Source organism: Diadema antillarum, unplaced genomic scaffold (genome assembly GCF_040938485.1).
Source record: "Diadema antillarum isolate AM-2024a unplaced genomic scaffold, OU_Dant_1.0 seq00001411_RagTag, whole genome shotgun sequence".
Taxonomy (NCBI): Eukaryota; Metazoa; Echinodermata; class Echinoidea; order Diadematoida; family Diadematidae; genus Diadema; species Diadema antillarum.
This window is the reverse complement of record NW_027272165.1, coordinates 159,383-182,765: the sequence shown is the minus strand read 5'-3', so window position 1 is coordinate 182,765 and position 23,383 is coordinate 159,383. Positions and strand designations below refer to the sequence as shown.

The 23,383-nt window shown below is 40.0% G+C and overlaps 2 protein-coding genes across 2 annotated transcripts; one reads left to right on the top strand and one right to left on the bottom strand.

The window, feature by feature from the left end:
* Nucleotides 1–8,711: 8,711 nt before the first annotated feature.
* On the bottom strand, nucleotides 8,712–9,689 carry LOC139709167 (5-hydroxytryptamine receptor 4-like). The gene has a single exon (XM_071621122.1). It carries the CDS (start codon nucleotides 9,687–9,689, stop codon nucleotides 8,712–8,714), a length of 978 nt encoding a protein of 325 aa, XP_071477223.1.
* Nucleotides 9,690–12,529: 2,840 nt separating this feature from the next.
* Nucleotides 12,530–20,998, top strand: LOC139709166 (uncharacterized). Its single transcript, XM_071621121.1, has 7 exons — nucleotides 12,530–12,668; nucleotides 15,692–17,045; nucleotides 17,767–17,854; nucleotides 18,467–18,630; nucleotides 19,281–19,472; nucleotides 19,894–20,016; nucleotides 20,948–20,998. The coding sequence occupies exons 2-7, from the start codon at nucleotides 15,741–15,743 to the stop codon at nucleotides 20,996–20,998; spliced, it is 1,923 nt and encodes a 640-aa protein (XP_071477222.1). The 5' UTR covers nucleotides 12,530–12,668; nucleotides 15,692–15,740.
* The last annotated feature ends 2,385 nt before the right edge of the window (nucleotides 20,999–23,383 follow it).

Genomic DNA, 23,383 nt, shown 5'->3' with positions numbered 1-23,383 from the left:
GCGTTCAAATTAAAAATGCACGTGAAACGCTTTCAAATTCGCACCAGCACAGCTGCAACGAACATTAAGGAATTCAAATCAACGAATGTGCAAACATTTACAGCATCTGGGCGGTGTTTTTCGTTGCTGCTCATGTTCTTTGTATAGGCTCCATCTGCAGATCTGTTTGAATAATGGTACAACCACTCCCAGACGTACATGCCAAGGCGCCTGGCGTGTCAACTGATCGACGGCTGAAGAGACTGAGAGACTGAACATCGACATTATGAATAATTATGTAAAAGAAAGAATATCCCAATGCAATATATCTCACACACATTTCAAACCTCAAACGTGACTGAAAACAAAATCTGTAATGCGACTTTAATCACACTTGACATAAATATTGATGTTCTCCTGTGAAGGCTCATTATGTTAGCAAAGTCTGAGTTTAACCATTCTGCAAAATAATGTGATATCCATTTTGATGGGGAAATAAAGTGAAACTATATAGCCGAATAAAAAAAAAACACATGAAAAAGAGATGTTGAAATAAGAAATGCTAACACTGAACGTTGAATTTGCCATTAATCAACGTAAGAATATTCGTAAGTGTTACATATAATTACAGGACTTGGTTATGCTAATTGAATTTGAACGTTCAAAGGTTGAAGTTGTGTGCCAATAAATAAAATTGAAACTGGTATTCGGTGCGAATTTGAACGTCTATCCAGCTGGCGCGAAAGTGAATGCCAACTTTGAGCCGTTAAATTGAATGAATTTCTCTCTAAATTGAATGAAATAAAAAAAAAGAATTAAAATGAACCGTGAGAGTAGAGCAGTGACAAAAATCCCTTGAATTTGACATTAATTCGAATGCAAATCTGATGAAATTGGGCGGGAAAACCTATATTTCAAATGAAGCAAAATCTGAGATGTATAAGCGAAGTTTATGACATGACTCTGTGTGCGTGTACATGCATGATGAGTTTTATCACCATCTGAGTAACGTCCTCGAGATGCAGGAAAAATATGGGACCGAAGTCAAAGACTGAATAACAAAAAGAAAAACATAAACATACATTTGCAGGTCCAGACTAAATTACCTTGACGTGAGCCTCAAGGGTCCGATATGGATTAGCTTTATCAGCTTCGTAGAGACTTTAATCATATGTTTTCCAATCCATTTACTTTTCGAAATATTTATTTCTTTCGCAAAAGGAAGAAAGCGATATCGCTGCCGATAATTTTCGACAAAGACACATGGGCTTTAACTCAATTAGTCATATGATGTTGGGCAGTATTTCACGGCTGTATCTTTTACTAACGTCTTTAGATGTTTTCTACATGATTTCCAGCCGGCTCAAATCCCCACGTGGTGCTGAAATTACGCAGTACGTGAATGTTATGTTAGCATCTACTACTGATGACACACCATAATAGGTACTCAGTACAGGTTTCTACGGAATAGACGCAAGATGGCGCTAATTACATTACTAGATACAGGTTACACTGCACCAAGTACGCAGATTACTATAGGGCTCACACCCATAAATATTTTCCCATAGGGATGTGTGAGAAATGAGGTGTTTCAGCTTCACTAACCTGGATAAGTGAGATATACCCTTTCATCCATCAAATTTTCAGGGTGGATTCTTCAGTCCAAATTCTGTCCAGGGATCCGCAAAGCCAGACTACGAGTTCTTAAAGTTTCAAGTTTCAAGTTTGTGAAACATTTATTTTCCATCTTTTTCATGTAGGAAATCACATGCATGAAATTATTGTACAGGAAGGCAGAACCTCAAAAAAGTTCTTGTCACTCAAAAAAATCACCTATTTTCCGTACACGTACCCAATGAAGTATAGTCCCCTCAAATTCCATCAGAAAAGCTTTCATCTTCTAACCAAAATGTAGCTTGTAGAGGAATTCATACTCAATATCTACAGCCATTCAGTTTTTTGTTTTTGTTTTTTTTTGCCAAACTACATCTCTGATTTTTAATCAATTTTTTTCTTCATTTATTTTGGTATCTTTGGTACGAATTTGTGAAGGGGTCTGGGACATTCCATTGTATTTACGGGTGTGAGCCCTATAGTATCATGTTCTCTCCATAGAAATAAGTGAAAGTGACTCTATACTTTATAGGATGGAGCGCCCTCTGTGGGAACAGTACAGATACCAAAAGCAGCTTTGAAGGAGACCTCCGGACAATTTTCGACTTTTACATTTGAACAACCTTATTGGTTATACTGGGTACGGAGTTTCAGAATTTTTCGTGGTTGGGATGAGGAATAAGACTTATTTTTCAAAAGTCATAACAAATAATAATCAACAAGGATGATGACATGCAGCTTCACAAAAGAATGCATGATTGAGTGCTATAGGAAGTATATAAAGAACAAAAGAAACCATGCAAATTCTTCACAGATGAACTTATAAAGCAAGGGGACTTAGTACGGGAATTGCATTGCTACACTCTTTCTGGAAAGTACCATGAGCCTCCTATGTTATCATTCTTGTTCAATGTATTATGCTTGGGGATTTTCAGAGTATTGATTTTATTCATCTGCTCAAGGACCACAATAACTTCTACAAATCCATACATGGCACTCTCTATTTATGACCTACTTGTTGGGAAATTATATGATTGTCTGGAATGCCCCTTTAACGCAGGGTTATTAAGGACATATAAAATCGTCCTAGGATGTTTGACACAGTAAGATTATTCGGTCTCCTGCGAGTGGAGGTATATTTTCAAAAGCCAGCGGGTCATTATTTCATATCAAAGAGAAATTGCGAACCCTTTCTTATTATCTTTATGCTGTAATACTAACTTTGTTGATGCAAATGAATTCGTGACCATAAAAGTTTGCCGGATTTATACTAATCCCAAGTATCAAACTGAATAAAGATTCACATTACATCCATGAAAACAGAATACTTGTTTACAGAGAACGAATACCGGCAATTTATAGGCCGTGTCGGAGTTAACATTCTAATTACAACTTGATATGAATAATCTTCTGATTCATAAAGGCGTAAAATTAAATCATTTCTTCTGGACTTACTGTTTTAATTCCGAGAGCGATTTCCCGTCAAATCACGACGCTTCATCAGCTCTCCTGTGTGTTCAGCTCTGTCATCCGGAGAATTCCTCGGTGATACTGACTCTGAACAGTAACGTCGTTGCGTCTGCGCCGATTGGCAACGACGTCTCATTCCCGCCATCAAATCAGACGAGCTGATGAAGTGTCCAGGATTATACGTGAAACTGTTCTCCGAATCAAACAGTAAGTCCAGATGAAATTATTTAATTTTGCACCTTTATTGCACGTTACCTGGATGAATCAAAACTTATACCAATTGAATCTCCCAATTAGCATATTTCGTGCCCAATTTGGGAGTTCAAATACAGTGTATACATGTAATATCAACCACATAAACGTTCTTGTTGTGTCCTTTCTTATCTGATATCATTATGAACGGTGTAGAAAATTCGAAAATAGTCGCGAGAGGATTTCCTTGGACTCCCTGGTTGTTGCGACGTAAAAAGCGGGCTGCAACCACCCGTTCATACCACCCAAAACCATCGACAAGTCCTTCATGAAGAAATCCGGCAAGATGTCGTAAAAGAAGTAGAGAGCCCAACAGAAACAGAACGAGAGCGTGAGAAGAAACATTGTGGTCACACCTTTCGTCCGAAACCACCGCCACCGAGATCGATATCTCCTTCGAGCACAACCGGATCCTGCAGTGACAGCGACGTTGAGATGTCGTGGAGGCAAGGACGCTTGCATTTCGGCGACGTCGATTCGATAGGCGTGGCGATTGGCGATCCACAAGAGGGCCGCATTGATGGCAACCATAGTCGTCCCCGTGACGAATGCCGTGACGCCGATACACGCCCGCTGGAAGATTGGAATCCACAGAGGAAAATCCTCGACGGAGCGCAGGCCGGAGCAGCGATCGGCGAAAAAAGAATAGAACGGCACCCCGGGCCACGGGAGTGGAAGGAGTCCAAACGGCGTCCAGGCGACCATCATGATTGCAAAGGTCCGTTTCACTTTGGCCACCGTGATCAGACTGTGGTACCTCAGGGGGCGCGAAACTTGAATGTACTTGTCGATGCTTATTAGCAGGAGACAGAACATAGTCCCAATGTATGACACGTGATTAAAAGACGGCAAAATTGCGTTGGAAACATCACACATCGTTTTACTTTGTGTTTCGTACCAAAACACCAGCCACAGACACCAGGCGACATTTAGCGTCGCGTTAAACCATGTAAAAATTTCGTAAAGCCACTTCGTTGCATCGTCGATAGCTCTCTGCTTTCGCAGAACGATGTAGAGCACGACAGCGGACGGAAGAGTCAGACCGATGTTGAGCAGAGATGCGAACGTCACCGGATGCCATGTTCCCCTTTGAGACTCGGTGACGGGTGGCAGCGTCGTCGCAAACATACCAGAAATTGATTAATTTTCGCGCTTTGTGTTATGAATACTTCTGTTCTTCAGTCTTTTTCTAAGTCAATCTGTACATCAAAACCATTACAACCTGTGTGAAAAAATCACATTGCTCTTCATGTTAGAAATTAGACTTCAGATATTTTCCGCTAAAAAACATTTTACAGATGGAACACGCGGGTACCGACAAAAGGTAATAATAAATAGCACTGAAAGTACAGACTTTCGCCGGTAATTCGCTTTGCAAGAAGCAAGCCAGAAACGTGTGACTTTGCGGCTTGTGATAGCGCTCAGTCAATGTTCCTCTCTCTGCCAAAATCTTGAAGTATGTTCATGTTCCTGTATGATATTCTTACTTTAAAGAAAAAATGCTGTAATAAGGTTGGCCACTTCTTGATACAGAGCTATAATTCCTGTCTGCCCTTTTTGCCGGTCTTTCTTTTTCCTTGAATAAGTAATTGCTTTCACCAGTTTATTCTTTCTCTCCCAACTTCTTATTCTGTTAATCGTCTAAATCTTTCTTCAATAACTTCTTAATTCTGTTTTGATCCTCCCGATCCTAACACAGATTTGTCAAACTATTGCAGTTACCGTGGCAACGCTGAAAATACTCACTGGTGGTTGGTTGCCGCCTGGTTGATGTCATGGTAACGGCAATCGATACTAGTTACCGCCTACTACTGTTTGCACTAGCGTTTAACCCTTTCTGTGCCAGGGACATTGGAGTGTGTGTACAGTGCTATGGGGCTTGATGTGCCAATCAGCAGTCAAAGCATATTATTATGAGTTAAGGAGTGTCCTTTCTTATCCTGTAGTAATAAAAAATGAAATCATTACGTCGTAAAGCATTTTGCTTTTTGATGATCTCACAATGGAGAAACTTCTTTGAATGTGTTTTTTTTTTTATGATAGCGGTTAACAGTTTCGCTGTTCTTATTTTCCTGCATACAGCATTGTAGTAGATAATGGATCTTCTTTCACTGTAACCCAGATATTCGCTATACAGACTCGTCAAGTAAATTGATTTCCTGTCATCACTAACGTCCCCTTTTCTTCCACTTTTCTGAAGTATCAATTTTTATGTCTCTTTGTATTTCTATGTATTTCTAAGCAGATCTATCTATTTTCTGACAGTGTTTTGTTTGCTTCGATTCCTATTTCATCATCATCTTATTATTATTTTTTAACTTAAAGTTAGTACCATTAAAGTCCAGAGTGAGTTTCTGTGGAGTAATAATTATACATTAACAGAATCAAGTTTGGGCCATGGTGTTTATAGAGGAACGGGCACCACAACGGATCATTTGAGAGTATCGCTATCACGAGCATTCATATTTTCTCGATTAGAGAAACCATCTAAATAACTTTTAGAGGAGATAGATTTTTTTATGCAATGATAGATTCTGCCAAAATATAATTATGTTACATTAGACGCGGAAGCTGTCTAAACTCTCTACATTCTGATAATGTGACAGCATTCCATCTTCAATAATCGGTACTGGTAAATGATATGACATGGAAAGAGGGTCTGTTATCAAAATTTTTATGAAATTATACTATACGAAACAACTAATATTACTTCTATAGAAAAATGTGTCATCTACAATACAAAAATTTATTATACGTAGTAAATGTAATTGTGTTGACAAAGATATTAGTGTTGTCACCTTGGGGAAAATTTTAATCTGACATTCCTGCAGAAAAGAGCCTTATGCGATCAATATTATATAGTTTTCATAATATACTGAATTTATTCAACATAATATGTGTTACTTTTCATTGTTATCACGTGGTTATTGATGTTTGTTACAAATACAACACTGTATAATTTGTGTGGAAACCTGATGAACGAAATGATATGAAATATACGATGTATATGTAATCATATATTTTCCTGTGCATGACCTAACGCTTACATCAAGGAAAAAGCATAATTACTGCTTCAATCCACTCTTATAACAACCGGAAATCCCACCACAAACCTTTTGAAACAAACCTATATTGCTGAAAAAAATCAGTAACTGAGAAAAGTAATCTTTATTTTCAAATCAAACTATAAACATTGTACGGGCTTAACTAAAGCGTTCTATACGACACCGAACAAAACGTGTCACAGTTCACAAGATTGTTATACAATCAATATACTTTATTCTATAGAATATTTTCAATGAAGCAAAATCTGAGATGTATATACGCAGCGAGGTTTATGACATGATTCTGTGTGCGTGTACATGCATAATAAATTCTAGTACCATCTGAGTAACGTCCTCTAGATGCAGGGAAATGTCATGGAAACGAAGTCAAAGACTTGAAGAAGAAGAAGAAGAAGAAGAAGAAGAAGAAGAAGAAGAAGAAGAAGAAGAAGAAGAAAGACATAAAAATACATTTGCTGGTCCAGACTAAATTACCTTGACTTGAGCCTCAAGGGCCCGATATGGATTAGCTTTATCAGCTTGGCAGAGACTTTAATCATATGTTTTCCGTTTCATTTGATTTTCGAAATACATGTACTTACTTCCTTCGAAAAAGGAAGACAGCAATATTGTTGCTGATAGTTTATGACAAAAACACATGGGCTTTAACTCAATTAGTCATGTGATGTTGGGCAGTAATTCACGACTGTATATATCTTTTTAGTCTTCACTTACACGATTTCCAGCCGGAAGAAATTCCCACGTGATACAGAAATTATACGCAGTATACGTGAATGTTATATTAACATCTACTGTTGATAACACAACCATATACACCACATAGAAAGAAGTTTACATTGAACAGACACAAGATGACGCTAATTACATTGCTAATGGCAGATAGATAAAAGAGGACTGGTTATGATGCACCGTATAATGGAAACACATTTGCTCCTGCGACAATGATTGCTCCGGTCTTATTTTCTTAGAGGATTTAGGATTAGAGTTAGGGTTGTAAAAGGGGTTTTAGGTCTAGTTTGATGAGAGCATGTGCAAAATGTTAATTTCTCGCAGTAAATTTGTCATGACAAAATATGATATCGTGCATGCTTTAAACACTCTAGGCTACATTGCACTGTACATGAGTATGGTTACTGCTTACAATTTCCAACCCCCCCCCCAAAAAAAAAACACCCGATAACAATACATCACACACACACACACACACACACACACACACACACATACACACATACACACAATCAGTCAGTCAATCAATCAATCAATCAATCAATCAATCTATCTATCTGTCTATCTATCTATCTATCTATCTATCAATCAAGCAAGCAAGTAAAACGACTATCCCTTGGTATAGCAGAAATATCAATTCGAACAAACAAAGAATCAGAATAGGGGCAGAGAAACCTTCTATATGAGATTTCTAAAACAGTGGCATTTTGAGGAGCATCGCTCTTCAACTACCAGATGATTCTCAATGTTTGGTTGTTTCGCTCCTTAGTTTGTTTTTCATTTTCTCTGGTCCGAAAATATCGATGATCTGGTTTTTGCTCAGTGGATGATACCGCGGACCTCCAATTTTGATTTCCCAGGTTCGAGTTCGGGTAGCAGCAGAGGCCCAGGTAGTCCTATGCAATGTGGTCTTTATGGTTCTTCGAATGGGCGGAACATGAGTTCCTATTAAAATCCTGCTGTGATTACTTGCTTGTTATATAAGCATTTCTGTAGAGGCCGATTGAAACAATTGAAAAAAATGATAATAGCAAACATATCAATCTCGAAATCAAGTGCGAATCCCTTGCCGAGATAATTACGATATTTTCAGTTTAATCATCTCTTGCAATGCAACACAAATTATTCAGGTATCTTTTTCGTCACGATTATTACACTGTTTGTATAACTGATGATAATCTCTGGTTACCAATGTTGAGAACGTCAGCACGACTTATACCAAGGCAGTATAACTGGAAATGAGATCTTCGTCTAACGTAGTGGTAAGACGGGGATTTTTCTTTTTCGTCACGCGCAACGTCACAAAGTATAATTACGTTTATTCTATTGTGCTCCGATGTATTGAGTGGCCCACATTCCCACAAGCTTGTCTTTTACGCGGGTCCCTCTTTTCCATTAAGGCGATTATTTTGAACGATTAGTTCCATACATGCATATTCTTTTGTTTATACATTATAAGTCAATAATGTTTTCAATAAACAAAAAATCTGTATCGATAACAAAATGTGTTCTTGGAAATAAAAAATGAATTTGAATTAAACTAAAAAAAAGTGATTAAATCTAGGACACGTTTTTTTGAGGGACCTACAGTCAGTCTATATTCTATGTGTTAGCGGGGATTGTAGCGACCTGCGAACTGCGATACAAGTTGAAACTTCTGGGGAATAGGGACTTCACCGCATCCCGAATGGTCTTGTTTCCCAAGCCGTAGATGATTGGATTCAATGCAGGGTATAGGTAAACCGTGGTGTGGAAAATGACAAACGTGAGAGGAGAGACGTGACTACTGAACGGGTGACTTACGGCAAACACCCATGTTGGCACTATACAGAAGACGTAGCTCAGCACGACCGCTAATAAAATGCACGCAGAACGCAGCTCCTTCTTCCAGCGTGCGCGACTAAACGGCGTTGTCATCTCGGCGACGGAGCCTGATGTCCTGTCCGTTGACTGCCCGGCCTGCGTCGGGGTAGTCGCAACGCGTCGGATATGCTTACGAATGACGAAGAAGATGCGACAGTAGATGATTGCTATGAAAGGAATAGGAGCCAAGGCCAGAGTGGGGAAAACAGTGTCGTAAGCCTGGTTTGGTAGCGCTGAGTGGAGTCGACAGCCGTGTACGTGTGTAATGGGGCCCTTATTCCCGACGGGCGTGGCCAAAGGTATCACAATAGCAAACGTGAAACAGGTGGCAACGATCCCGGCAACGCAGCATGCAACTCGCCGGCGCGTTACGATAGTAGGGGCCTGGAGGGGGTGACAGATGAATATGTAGCGATCCACAGTGAGGGCGAGAATGGAACACGAGAAGATCGTAGCAAACATCATGACGGTTGTCACGAAGACGAAACAGGCGGGGTTGTCGTTGATCACGTTGATGTCGGCCAGGGCTTGCATCGGGCAGGAGACGGCTCCAATGAGGAAACAGGAGGCGAAGGAGAGAAGGCTAAAGCCATGCGAGGCGGTTCGGAGGCTCGGCCGTCGCACGAAGGCGATCATGAGGAGCAGATTGCCAGAAACGGCCACGGCAATGGTCACGGTGTTTGCCGCAAGTGTGAGGGCTAGAAGCGCTGTCGTCATCGTGTGCGTTCGTCAAGTTCAAGATCTAAACATTGCCACTTGCTTGTGTGTGTGTGGGGGGGGGGGGTCAGATGACACAATGATAAGCCTATTGATTATATTGCGTTAAGCTGGTATTGACATATTCGTCACGTCAAGTCAAAATGTGTGATGTCAGTCACTGGCTTTTATCGTTGTCACTGCGTTGATGACTCGGTAAATCTAGGAGTTCTGGATTCTTGTGTCATCCGGTGTTAATTAAAACAAAGAGAATGAGTTACTGCTGTACGACTTTGCGTGATGAATAAATCAAGTGTTCCTCTATTACAATGATTATTTTTTAATGACATAATGTATTTCATCTCCAAACCCATAAAACATTAGGCGTACAGAATTAACTTGTGCTGTCCGATGAGTTATAAATCGACTTTACCAAATTTGCAATCAGAATCTTGATTCATCCTCATCGATGGTTTATCGATTGTAGTCGCTGACTGTCATAAATCAACGTTTTCAATTCGCCGTTAGGAACACCAACCGTGGCAACCTGCAGAATTACACTTTATGAAAGCTGTGGCGATTGACAGGACTTCTTAAACATGCGACAGTCTCCTTTGCGATTATGAAATATCTGAAATTTCGCATTTTTTTTTCTTTTCGTCAGAATCGTCTTTTGGGATCGTCTAAAGACAATAAAAGAACTCTTGCGAATCCAGACTGACGGGTGGGAGTGAAATCAGCTGTTAGAATTCTGTATCCACATTGCGGTCATGACGGTGATATATACTGTATTTATTGTCGTCAAGAAACTGAGATAGATAAGCACAAAAGCGAGATAAAAGGTGAAGAATTTTACGCATTTTTATCCAAAGTCTTTCTTCTTCTCTTCCTGGTCCTCCTCCTCCTTCCCTCGTTTCTCCTTTTCTCAGAAGTCCTGCAAATTGTTGAGGACAGTCTCCTATCACAGTCAAGAATGTGGTTCTCTTCGGGGATGACAAACCGTGACGTCTCGGCTTGTATAGACGTTAGTGTGCGGGGCTCTGGACGATGAAAGTTTTGACGTGTTCCTCTCAGTATGCCTGAACCTATACGTATGGCATACGTCCTTGAGTCTTGCTGGTTTCTATCTTTGTTTTAAGGGGTTTTTATTTGTACTGGGAATTTGAAGCACAACTTTTTATGATTTTGAGGAAAAGTATTTATGTTGGAAGTCCCTTCCCATGTATACCGCTTCAATATTTTACGACAGCTGAAATATTATTTCTATTCATTTCCATTGAGAAATGAATATCCGCAGTGACTTTATTGCGTCTATAAATTTGGCAGCTCTCGCTGACGCGTAAATCGAAGCGAAATTCCCGAACAAGACAAAACCACGGACCTGCGGGAACAGATTTTCACGCCTTTCTTGCTGTCTAATCGACCAGCATCAATTAGAGATTGGACAGCATCAATTAAAGATCTGATGATCACAATAGTAAAGAAACAACCTTGAACAAGTGCGCATTATTTCTTAAACCACAGATATTGCAATCTTCCAAAAGATTGTTTTTATTGAAGGATACCAAAGGATTGTGTCCAACGTCGCATTAAATGTTATGTATCATAAACACATCCTTGCGTCGTATAATGGACAAATTTAGCATCAGATAAAGTGAAGTGATTGCAATCAACAGAATATTCAACTTAATCGCTGTCACCAGAGACTGGAGGATGAACATTTTTGACTTGAAATAAAAGAAATAAGAAGAGTGAAGCAAAAGAAGAACCCAAGCACAGGAGAGACCAGAAAAACATTAACAATAGCTAGAATCAAATTGAGTATGAAATCATAGCCATAAAATGCAATTAAATAAAGATGAGAAAGTTTGTGTACACCATCACAACGTACTTTCTATACACCTGTCGATGTGGTCCTCTGGTAACACCTGATCGGTGTACTTTTTAACACCATTACAACGTACTTTCTACACCTGTCGGTGTGGTCCTTTGTTAACACCTGATCGGTGTACTTTTTAACACCATCACAACGTACTTTCTACACCTGTCGGTGTCTGTTGACACTTGGTCGGTGACACCCATGGTTATATGAATCTAACACCGATCGTTCTGCAGTGAAACAGGTTGCCCCGCAAGAGGGTCGCGGACTGGGTGAGACAATCATAATAATCATGCATCAAGCTCGAGTGTCTGGTATAAAACCAAGGTGCGGCTAGACTCTAAAACAGTTAAAACTCGACATCTTCAACTAGCTCATCGAGTGAATATTAATATCACTTCATCTGTACGTGTGCATAATTATGTTCGTCGTCATTCGTTTGTTTGTTTATTTGATGTATTTTCGTCAACATAATTTCATACATGAATCGAAATTCTTTTCAGTAATACAAGTGTACTTTAGAAAACATCAATACATAGATTACAATGTACATGATTCATGATTCAAAGGAGAAAAGATATGTGTACATTAATTCCATGACCAAAATATGCTGCATTACCGGGTACCAAATTTGCAATTAAAGATTACCTCAGAAATTATGCAGAATGACTAAAAGTCCGGCGAACACAATGGTTTCACACAAATTATGTCATAACTTGTGTGGAATATGGGACTTCCATTTTCGTCCCCTACTACCCCCTCCCCCCCCCCCCACCTCCCCCCCCCCCCCACCCCACCCCATTGTTACGTGTATCATTCTCTTTCACCACATCGGCAGTAGGGATTGTGCATGTTGTGGTTGCAAAAACGCCGCGCCAGCCTGCAACGCCAAAAAGGCAGTAGCGAAACACATGATAAAGTGTGTGTGAAAGCGCAGCGCTGTATGATAGCATCGCACCACCGCGTATTACGAACTGTCCGTATTCAACGTAAGGACGATAAAAAGCCTCCTATATTTGCCAAAACATTTTGGATATGAACTTGCGAATCTGCTTGTTCATCACTTGAGAGTGTCAGTGCATGGCGTGTTGACGAAACATCGATCATAAATACTGTCACCGGTAAGATGTGTGGAAACTTTCATTCACATTCGTTGATTGTCTCGTTCAGTTAAATGTTTATGTGCAGTCCCACAGCCTGTAATACACGTTGTACATGTTAGCTGTTTGCGGTTGTACAGCTGTAATTATCATGTACATGTAGCTGTACAGTATGACTATTATCATGTACATGTAGCTGTATGACTATGAGTGTCACTGACTGTAAAATTAATCTGTGTAACGTCCCAGGTGTAGGGCCTACAAGTAAAGAACGTTAGTTTGAATTTCACCTGTAATAATTGTATTGTGAAGCAAGGCCAAGGCCCAAGGGAATGTAGGGTGCTACCTATATCTAATATTGCTGTTTCATCATCATCATCGTCATCATCAGTGATCTGTATCTGTGTATGGTTAATTAATCAGCAAAATGTCCGAGATTGGCAAGACGACACATGATGCTAACTTGTTGAGGAGCACTACGTGTGGACAGAGCACACGCGACTATTATTGAAATTGCTTCAGATTTTGCTTGAACGGGGACAATGATGGACATTGAACCACTGCGTTAGGGAGTTGTTTCCAATCTTTAACAGTCGTTTATGAAGAAGGAATCCCGGAAAACTGTTAGTGTAGCTCTGTGCCGTTGTTGGATTAATTTTTGATTGTTACCTCTGGTGTCACGTGTGTTGGGTTGAACGTAATCGTACAGGGGGACATTAACTAGACCGTTTTTCACTTTGTACAACATGCAAAGGCAGAGCCTCTGATGCTTTCTCCTTGTCTGGAGTGATTCCCAGCCCAACTCGGATAATGCCCTTGTAACAGACCCCTCTTCCCTGGTCATGGTATACATTGTAGGGAGTTCGTGGCTGCCTGCCGTTGGATTCTCTCTCTCGAGAGTTGATGGAGTTGATGGAATGTTGATGGAATGTTTACCTAATTGAGTGTGATGACCCTACAGGCTACATTCCATCGGTTGTGGAGAAAATTCTTTTAAACTGCTGTTGAGTGTTGTGATTGTGGGTTTTGTGCAGGCAGGGACGGGAGCTAGCGAAAAATGGAAATTGTAATTTACTGTAGGGGGCCTGGGTAGGCCCTACCGTAATGCTCAGTTGAGAATGAGAAGGGCATTTAGTTGCCTTCAACACTATGATTTGGGTTTAGAATGTAGTGGTAACTTAACGCCCTTGGCCTTATTACATTGTATTTGCACCTGACATACATTTGTACTGTAAATTACTGTGATCAATGTCTGGTTATGTCGATGGGTATTCAGTAGTATTGAAAAGTGGAATAAAGGTTTTAAAAGGCAAACCTTGTCTGATTCTGATACACTTGTAATTCTCTGTTTGTGCAAAGTCTAACCCTTTTTCAGCACCACCACATGAAAGCACTGCCTGCAACTTCTATCTGTGGCCTGCACCTTACTCTTACTAAACCTCCATAAAGATTATTTCCAGAAAATTTACTCACATTCACACAGTTTCTATGCCAGTCTAGTATTAAAAAGTACTTGTATCAGGATTAGGATAGCGGACCCAGTTTGCGGCAGGTTAAGGCCTTTTCAAGGGTGTTTAGTAGTAGTCTGGTAAAACAGGCAACAGAAATTACCTTTTTTACTCATTTTTTTTTTTTTTTTAATTGGAAGAGGTACCAAAGGCCTCTTGACACTGCATCACAATTTTGCATGGTGGACAATTACCCTTGTCATAATAATCAATATTATGCAGAAAATTTGCTACCGCCAAGAGGACCCGGTTTGCGGCAGAGGGGTCCAGTTTGCAGCACCCCACACAAAAAATGTCCCATGATTTCTTCAAACATTAAAATTTTGCAAAATCCAAATATTTTTTGATGGTCCAACTAGATTTCAGCTTGTTAGAATGCTTTATTTAGATTTATTATCACGATCCTTCACGATTTCATAGTTTTTCAAGATCGCATGTATTTAATCAATTTCCACCCATTTTGGCATGTAAAATAGCGCTATGTGTGTAAATTCCATAGGGGTGCCGCAAACCGGACCCATCCCCGACATTTTGGTCACTGTTGCAATCCTCAAAACTCACAGAGGAAATGAATTTTAGAATATTTAACACAGTTACAGGAGGAATCCTTACCATGCCAGGCCTCTTTTCATGGTAAGATTTTGTTTAAAAATACAAACAAGGGATGATGGTGGTTGCCTAGCAACAGAACAAAATCTTAACGTTTTGTTAAGAAAATCATACTTTTTCAAAAACAATGTGACACAGACGGTTTAAATTAGAATTATGAAGGCCATCATCCAAGTTATTTCATGATTCTGGTATCAAAAGAAAGCTCTTCAGTTGCTCTCCAGAGAAAACAATTTAGAAAAAAAAAAAAACCACCCTTCTACTTTTGAAGATATGGTTAGATATTCCTAGGGGTGCCGCAAACTGGACCCCTGCAGCAAACTGGTGCCCCGACTCTAGACCCTACTTGTAGTAGAATCTAGAGAGCTCGAGTTTAAAACTTCCATTTGTAAGCTTGATTACAGGAAGAAAGGGACTCGTTCTTGTTTATTCATTTGTTTACTTTATGAAACTGTAACATTCATGAAGTAGTGTAAATAATAGGCTTTTTTGTGGTTTATTTTGCTTTTTTGTGGTTTATTTTGCTTTTTTGTAGACCTATTCAACAAGAGTAGACATTTCCTTACAAAAAGGAGGAAGTAATGAATATTTCCTCATAAAAGTTATTGATTGACATCTATACTCTGGATTTTTTTTCTTTTTTTTTTCTGAGTAGACAAATGGATATAAACAAGTGTACATGAGTGTTTTGGAGATTGAAATGAAGAACAGAGATTACAATACATTGTACATGTAATGCCCCCTCTCCAATTTTGCCATGCCACTGTACACTATAAACCTACTCTTAATGAACAAGGGTAGGGTAGTGTGGACAGGTATGGCAAGTCTTTCCTGAAGAACAGTCAGTTATTGTAAGTGGACACCAGAGCTGATGACATTATAAACTGTATGCTTAATGTGGTGTATTTCCCCTGTGTTTGATTGCAGGCACTTCCTACATGTGAAAGGATCAACCAGTGAAGCTGAAGAAACAACAATGTCGAGTAAGGGCAAGAAGCGCAAACACTCTTCTTCCCCGGAACGCTCTTTTTCAGATGAGCCTCCCATACAAAAGCTGCGCATCAAGCCCATTCCAGAGCAAGCCGGCAGGGATGGGGCGGCATCTGGGAAGAAGCACTCCAAGAAGAAGAAGCAGCAAGTTTCGCCTATATCGACCACAAGCATCTCACCCTCTGGAGATGGAAATGAAGATGGGGGACTGAAAATGAAGTTCATCTTGTCGCCCAAGAAGGAGAAGATGCACTCTGACTCTCCATCTGGGAGCGACACCCATGAAGGAGATTCTCCGCGAGGCAGCGGGAAGGTGAAGAAGAAAAAGGATCTCAAAGCAAAACTGGTCTTCGGAGACCAAGTTCTGACTCTAGATGGGGAGAAGGTAACTCACGGAGAACTGCAAGCCCCAGGCAAAAAGCACAAGTCAGCTGCCTCATCCGCCAAAACGAAGCAGAGTCCAGAGCAAGCATCATCTGCCAAGAAAAAGAAGAAGGAACCTGAAAAAGTCAAAGTGAAGTCAAACCCAGAACTTCCTATGTTCACTAAAGTTCCCAAGAGTGCAGAGAAGTCAAAGATTAAGAATGTCAAGGTAGAATCTGACAGTGGCTACAGTGACACTCCTACTACCTCTGCCAAAAGCAAAAAGCTGAAAGCGAAACTGCAGACGGTGGAAGAGCATGTTGCACCAAGCCCCCAGGCTTCGGACGTGTCGCGGGACTCGCTCCCGAAAAAGAAGAAGAAAGACAAGGAAAAGAAGAAGAAGAAGATGTTCAAGTTCAAGGGCGATCGCAACAGGTTTTTGAATGTGAGAGACACGTCGGACGACGACGGAGATGAGAGCTTTTCGCGGTCTTTGATGGACGACGACAGTTTGGGGGGACATTATGATGGGGAGGAGAGCCTTGAGAGTAGCACCAAGAAAGAGAAGGCAAAGAAATCCAAGATGGACAGGATGATCATGCCTCAGATGCCCGTTCCTGACTACAGCCTGGAGAAGCAGGCGGCAGAGAGCCGGGTGTCCAGCGTTAAGTCAAAGGCCAAGCGGGACGAGAGGAGGGAGAGTGGTATCCAGTCTTCCAGGGCGGAGGACCTCATCTCCCAGCTGACGGCCAACGGCTCCGAGATGGAGACCATCTACCCCAGCTACATGCTTCCCCCCGACGGCGGTATTGCGCCCCATGATGTTGGGTGGATAAAGAAGAAGAAGAAAAAGAAGAAGCTGGCCAAGGACAAAAAGAAGAAGAAGAAGCTAAAGGTATTGGAAAGAGATGATCAAGGGAATGTGAAGGTAAGTAAAACAAACCTGTCACTCTTTGTCTCAACCTCCCCAAGTCAGAATCCTGTAATGGTGTAATAAAAGTTGCAATGTAGAAGTTCTTAGCAATTTTACTCTCCTCTGAACTAGAGTGACCATGTTAACACACAAATTTGTCTCGGACATGATAGGACATTTATAGAAATACTCTGATCTGCCAAATTATGACTGAGTGAAGTCATCTGAAAATTTGCCAAATGGAAACATGTTAATCTTGCAAAAGTTCCACTTTTACAACAGTCAAGAACAATGTGTGGTGAATGTGATGTATCAACAATGTATAGGCCCTGAAGAGATACATGCTCATGACAACAAATACTTGTTTATACGTGTATTTATTTTTATTTATTTTTTTTATTTCAGGCATGATGAGCAACTTGTTTAAAGGAAGATTACTTTATGAAAAGAGAAAGAGAAAGGCAGAATTTGGTCCTTTTTGTGAAAGACTGATGCAGGGAAAACATATTTACAAATTGAAGTGATTATTTTGTGCCTATTTAATACACCTTTTTGTCAATTCTGTTGAAATTGAACTTTCAGTGGAGTGTTAGACATCCAAAAATTGAATCTACCAGAATCCCAGATGTTTGTTCGAGCCAGATACAGTACATGTCGAACAACAGTTCTTTTTTTGTCAAACGTTTTTCATCACTTTTTTTTTTCTTCTCTTTATCTCACTGTTTTCTCTCCAAAGTATGTCATACGCAAGACAAAATTGTCTGGATACATGCTGTGGTGTAGAAGTTACAGGTCAACGTTTGTTGCCCAGAATCCAGGACTTGGTAAGTTTCTTCTTCATTTCTGCCTGTCTGTCCAGCTTGTCCTGTCCCTCCTTTCTTTGGTTGTGAAGATTCTGTTTAATGTAAGAGTGATCAACTTCACAAGTTGTCAAACTTTGGATTTATTGTTCACTGTGCATTTGTTTGTTTGTTTTCAATGGGAGGTCATGTAAATGTACTGATTAGGACATACGTGAAGTATGTATATCAACAAGTTGTGAGTGGTGTTACTATTCTCTGGCTGGAGATCACACTTGGTACAGGCTGTAGATATAAAATAGGTTAGCTGATTGTTGTATGACTATAAGTATAGTAATATAGTTCGCCTAATTATCTTGATAATAATAACTGTAAGAAAGACACACATATACAAACAAACAAACAAACAAAACCAACAAGAAGAATGAGTGACAGAAATTAGTAATATGGGGAACAAAGTTCCAACACCTGATCCGTGTGGTAAGGGGAGTATTCTGTCAAAGTGCAATGTGAAATAGGTGAACAAGTCGGTGTGGATATGATCTTGTAGTGCAGTGATCTCTCCAAACACAACTCAACAGCACTTGAGTTCTGCAAAAATGATCACAGCATGAGCATGGCCTGTTTACTCTGCAGATTTCTCGACAATCAGTCGTCGCATGGGTGCCTTGTGGCAGACGCTTCCGGACGATGAGAAGGCGCAGTGGAGGCTGAGAGAGATCACAGTCAACACCAAGGTTCCCGTGGGACGGCTGAAGAACAAGGACGCTGTTCGGGACATTCCACCCTTCCGCCTCAAGGTACCAAGACTCTGTGTTGTCAATGACCCGATTTTGTGAGGGAATAATTTCTGCTTCACCACATTTTTTGTTTTTTGTCAATTACTTACAAACGAATGTCATTTGATTTTTAATCTTTTTCAATTCTTACTAATTATGACATTTTGTTTTTTTAGTTTTCCCATAAATTTTGCGCTGTCTCTAAACAGTTTTCTTTCACTGTGTTATGTTGCATAGTTACATAAAGACTTCAAAAGAGTGGACAGGAGAAAATAGTGCATTCTACCACTACCACTACCACTACATGTACCTCTTCCACAACCACTACTGCCGCTACCATTATTGCTGTGTACCACAACCACTTCTGCTGCTGCTACCACTATCGCTACCACTACCTCTACCTCTACCTCTACCACTACTGCCCCCACTACCACTACCACTCCTACCACTACCATTGTTGCTATACCATAACCACTACTGCTGCTGCTACCACTACCACTACCACTACCACTACCACTACCGCTACCGCTACCTCTACCTCTACCTCTGCCTCTACCTCTATCACTACCACTACCACTATCAGTACCACTACCACTACCTCTACCTCTACCACTACCACTTCCTCTACCACGACTATCACTACCACTACTTTGTCATCTTTGTTTTTTCAGACTCCTGAGAAGTCAAAGACAAAGGCCAAGAAAATCGCAGCTGCCACGGCCAAGGGGAAGGTGTCCAAGAAGAAGAAGCCGATTCCAGCTCGACTGGCGTCGCCCAAGTGGCAGCCCATCGACTGTGCTGCATATCTGAGGCTCCTCGGAGAGTCACTGAGCGATGTCGGTGAAAAGCTCCAGACACACAGGGTAAATTTGATACAGTTTTGAGAAGTGAAAGCTTAAACCTAGAGTATTTAACTGGGTTGTTTTGAGACCAAGTTTTGTGGTTTGTTTTTTATGGGGGTGGGGGTCAATTTGACCTCCCCTTCAGATAGAAAAATGGAGTGAAAGAAGGAAACTTAAGATATTTCTTATAAGTTTGAATACCATGGTGTAGAGGAAAGATGCTGTACTAACTAAAATCAGCACCAGAAAATTATGATATTGTTATTACCATCTTGAATTCCAGAAGTATTGTTTGAAAATCAGTCAAAATTGGTACAGCTGTAAGAGATGACCAAGCACTTAAATTGCCGGTAAGATCCGGAGATAAGACCAGAATCGAAGGTCATGGGACTAAGCATCGGCACTCTCCCCCTTCCTTTTCCCCTGTCCGTCCATGCTACAGGATAACATTGAGGTGCATGGCAGCGTCTCCGTTCTGCTGGACTCCATGCTGTGTGCTCTGGGGCCCCTCATGTGTCTCACGGACCAGGTGCCCGAGTTGAATGCCATTTCCAAGAGGACGAAGGTAACAATCCTCCAAATTTAAGTAAATAAATCGATGGAGAGGGCATCTTGTCCCCATCATGTTTAGAGTACAGTGCACTCCTGTTATTACAAACACGGTTATAATGAAATTCTGGTTACAACAAAGGAAAAGTTCAGGCTTGAACATTATCCACTTTTTTTATTGTTTTCGGTTATAATGAAATTTCGATATAGCCAAAGAAAACTGCCTGTCCCAAGGACTTCGTTACAATGGGAGTCCATTGTATGCATACCTTACTTGGTGTAAAAGTTACATTGTTGTGAGTGCATGGAGTTGTTTGATTTACAAATAAGTAAATTTTCTTACCTGACACTGATGATAAGTATTTTTCTGAAAATGTTCTGTTAGTGTCGGGGTATGGTCTATTGTGATGTAGAAACTTACACTTGATTGAACTTCTGTAAACGCGGAAATTTTTGTGGTACATTAGTTTACCTCATAATGACGAGTGCCTTGAACATGTACTAAAGAGAGACCAACATGATACAGTAATTGAAAATCAGGACCACACAATTCACCTTGTTAAATGTAGTGCCTCATTGTAAGCAAGCTTGTTGTAATGATGTTTCCCTGTATTGTATAGTGGTTTATATTTCATCATTTTGTGTATTATTATACGTATTTCGTGTGTGCATTCATATTCATACACAGACGACTCTGCTAAATAATATAGCCTACATCATGCCAGGACTGTGAGCAAGCTACAACTCCACATGGTACCTGACGAGACTGGGTTCAGCGATTAACAAAGCTGCTTCATACGTGACGCATGGCTGGCTCACCCACAAATGACCTCTAAGTGATGCCCCCCGGGGACAGCAGGCATACACATATTTTTGTGCGTGGGACTAATGGAAGTAGCCAACCCTTCAGTAACTAAGGGTGTTCTTCTTCATTTGCTGTCTATCAGATATCATTTGATGAGGGTGACAGCAATAATGAATATCAAGACGAGAATTGAGCTTCCAAAATTGAAGATATTTTGGTATCACCTTGTTGTTGGTTATTAAACTCTGTACCTGAAATGTGGTCGAGTATGAAAATTCTCTTTATGAACATACCAAGTTGCTTCAAGTGTTAATGTGTTGAACATGGCATTCTGTAAAAGTGGTTTCGTTCGCGTACAGAAACTTTCGCGGTTTCCATCGGTGCCGACTTTTTCGCGTATGTTTAAATTCGCGGCCGGTAATGATAGCGTTGTAACAACCGATAAGTCCAAAACATTTTCGTGTGATGTTAAATTCGCGGTTCAACCTCAAATCGCGAAAAGTGCAAAAATAAAACCACCGCGAAAGAAACCACTTTTACAGTATATTTTTCACAAAATATAGGCCACATTGATTTAAAGGTATCATTTACTCTCTCTCCCTTTTTCACTCTCTTTCTTTAAAAAGACTAAAAACAAAAAAATGAAACTAACAATTGAAACATCAAAGAACCATTGTGATTTCACTGTGGCTAATCTTAATATCCAGTGGTGTATAATAGTTTTTGTATGGACACTTCATTTCCAATGTCATTTCCAAACTTGCCCTCACACAAATAGAATTGATTCAATGTGCTGTAGTAACATTGTGAAAGCCAGAGAGATCTGTGTGAAGGGTTGTGTTTACTGACAGTTTGTGGTCTGTTTTGTGTATCTTTTTGAAGGCAAAGAATGACAGCATTTCCTATTCATGTGCCTTTACAGTAATCAATCTAAGGCAGTGAATTCAGTGCCAGTCATTGTGTTCTAGAATTTCATTGTTTCCATATTCGTTCCGAGTGAAATACTCTTTCAATCATAGTTTATCTAATATGTCCAGAAATAACAATCAAGAGAAAAATCCATTCCATTACAGTGCACTCTCGTTATAACGAACATGGTTATGACGAACTTCCGTTTTTAAGGAAGTTAATACTCAGGCTTCAACATTATCTGCTCTATGTATTTTTATTTATTTGTTCGGTCATAACGAAATTTTGAAATAACAAAAGAAAATTGTCAGTCCTGAGGACTTCCCTATAACAGGAGTGCACTGTACTTGATATCGTCGCTGGGGCGACAAGACCTCGTATCTACAAAATGTCAAATGTTCAGGAGAGCCGAAAAACATGGCGGCCAAAGCACTATGGTGAATGGGATAGCCTTTCCTTTGACATGCCATGGTGGCTTCATTTTTGAAGTAAGACAGTTGGGAATTGGACAGGACATCACTTAACCCATTATTTGACCATTAATCCAAAAAAGTCATTTTCACCAAAATTGCAGATACAAGGTCTTGTCACCCCAGCGACGATATGTATTAAGCAGCTTACTCATCAAACCCACTGATCTTTTTTTGGAGCATTTTTGATTTGTTGATTTTATGTAGATATGATTTGGCTTTGCTTCAGCCCTGTAGGGCACTTGTATGGTCTCCGTTCTGCTCAGAGCAGTATTGAGGGTCTTAGAAAAATATGGTTTAATTTGTTTCTGCCAATCAGTTGAAAAGGATATATTTACTCTGTATTTATCTGTTCTCCTAAAAAAAAAAAAGGAAATTTGCCACAGGAAGAAGACTTTGATGGGTTTTGCATACCATAGCCAAGACTGCTGGCTGCACAATCCAGTCAGAATAGCTGTGATCAGTTTAGATTTGTTTAAGTCAATATGCCAAAAAAGGCTGACAGATTTGAATTTTCAGTTGGTCAACACTTCCCTTGATGACTTTTACTGAAAACAGTCAACCTTGCTGAAGTCAACATTGCACAAGTCGAATAATCGCCTTACAGAAAGTTGAAGGTCTTTTCAAGTCCTCTTTTCGTATATATATATTGTGTTGATTTCAATCTCTCATAAAATCTAAAACATTCTCTAAGTTGAAGCTATTTCTCCAGTCCAAATAGATTTGACTTTAATAGGCAAGGTTGAATGTAATATGCTTTAGATTTGTGTTTGTCTTTTTTGTTTTTGTTTTTGTTTTTTTTTAAATCAGAGTTAAAGCAGAAAACTCACTCAAAATAGTCAGTGGGCAAAGTCTTCTTTGGGCCTTACAGCAATTGAGTACATGTATCAATTTCTATGAATTCAACAGTCAGGTGCACAGTACAAACAGAGAGATCAGAGAAGAAAGGGTATTCATCTTTTCTCGCATTTTTAATCTCTGTCAGTTATGTACATAAATACATCACATTCATGGTGTGCAAGGGCTGCCTTGCTAATACTGATTAGAACTTCTCAATGAGAATATGTAAATACTGTACAATACTGCTCTTGTGAATACAATAAAAAGTACAGATCAATAAGTACAAGTTACCTGCTCTTGTGTCCTTATATTTGCATTAATACATTACGATACAGTATCTCATACAAGTATATGCGTAT

Excerpts from the sequence above, each read along its gene's own strand:
- LOC139709167 (XM_071621122.1), bottom strand. The coding sequence starts at position 9,689 with ATGACGACAGCGCTTCTAGCCCTCACACTTGCGGCAAACACCGTGACC.
- LOC139709166 (XM_071621121.1), top strand. The coding sequence starts at position 15,741 with ATGTCGAGTAAGGGCAAGAAGCGCAAACACTCTTCTTCCCCGGAACGC. Across the intron at positions 18,631-19,280 it reads TTCCACCCTTCCGCCTCAAG|ACTCCTGAGAAGTCAAAGAC; the intron begins GTACCAAGACTC and ends TTGTTTTTTCAG. Across the intron at positions 20,017-20,947 it reads CCATTTCCAAGAGGACGAAG|ATATCATTTGATGAGGGTGA; the intron begins GTAACAATCCTC and ends GCTGTCTATCAG.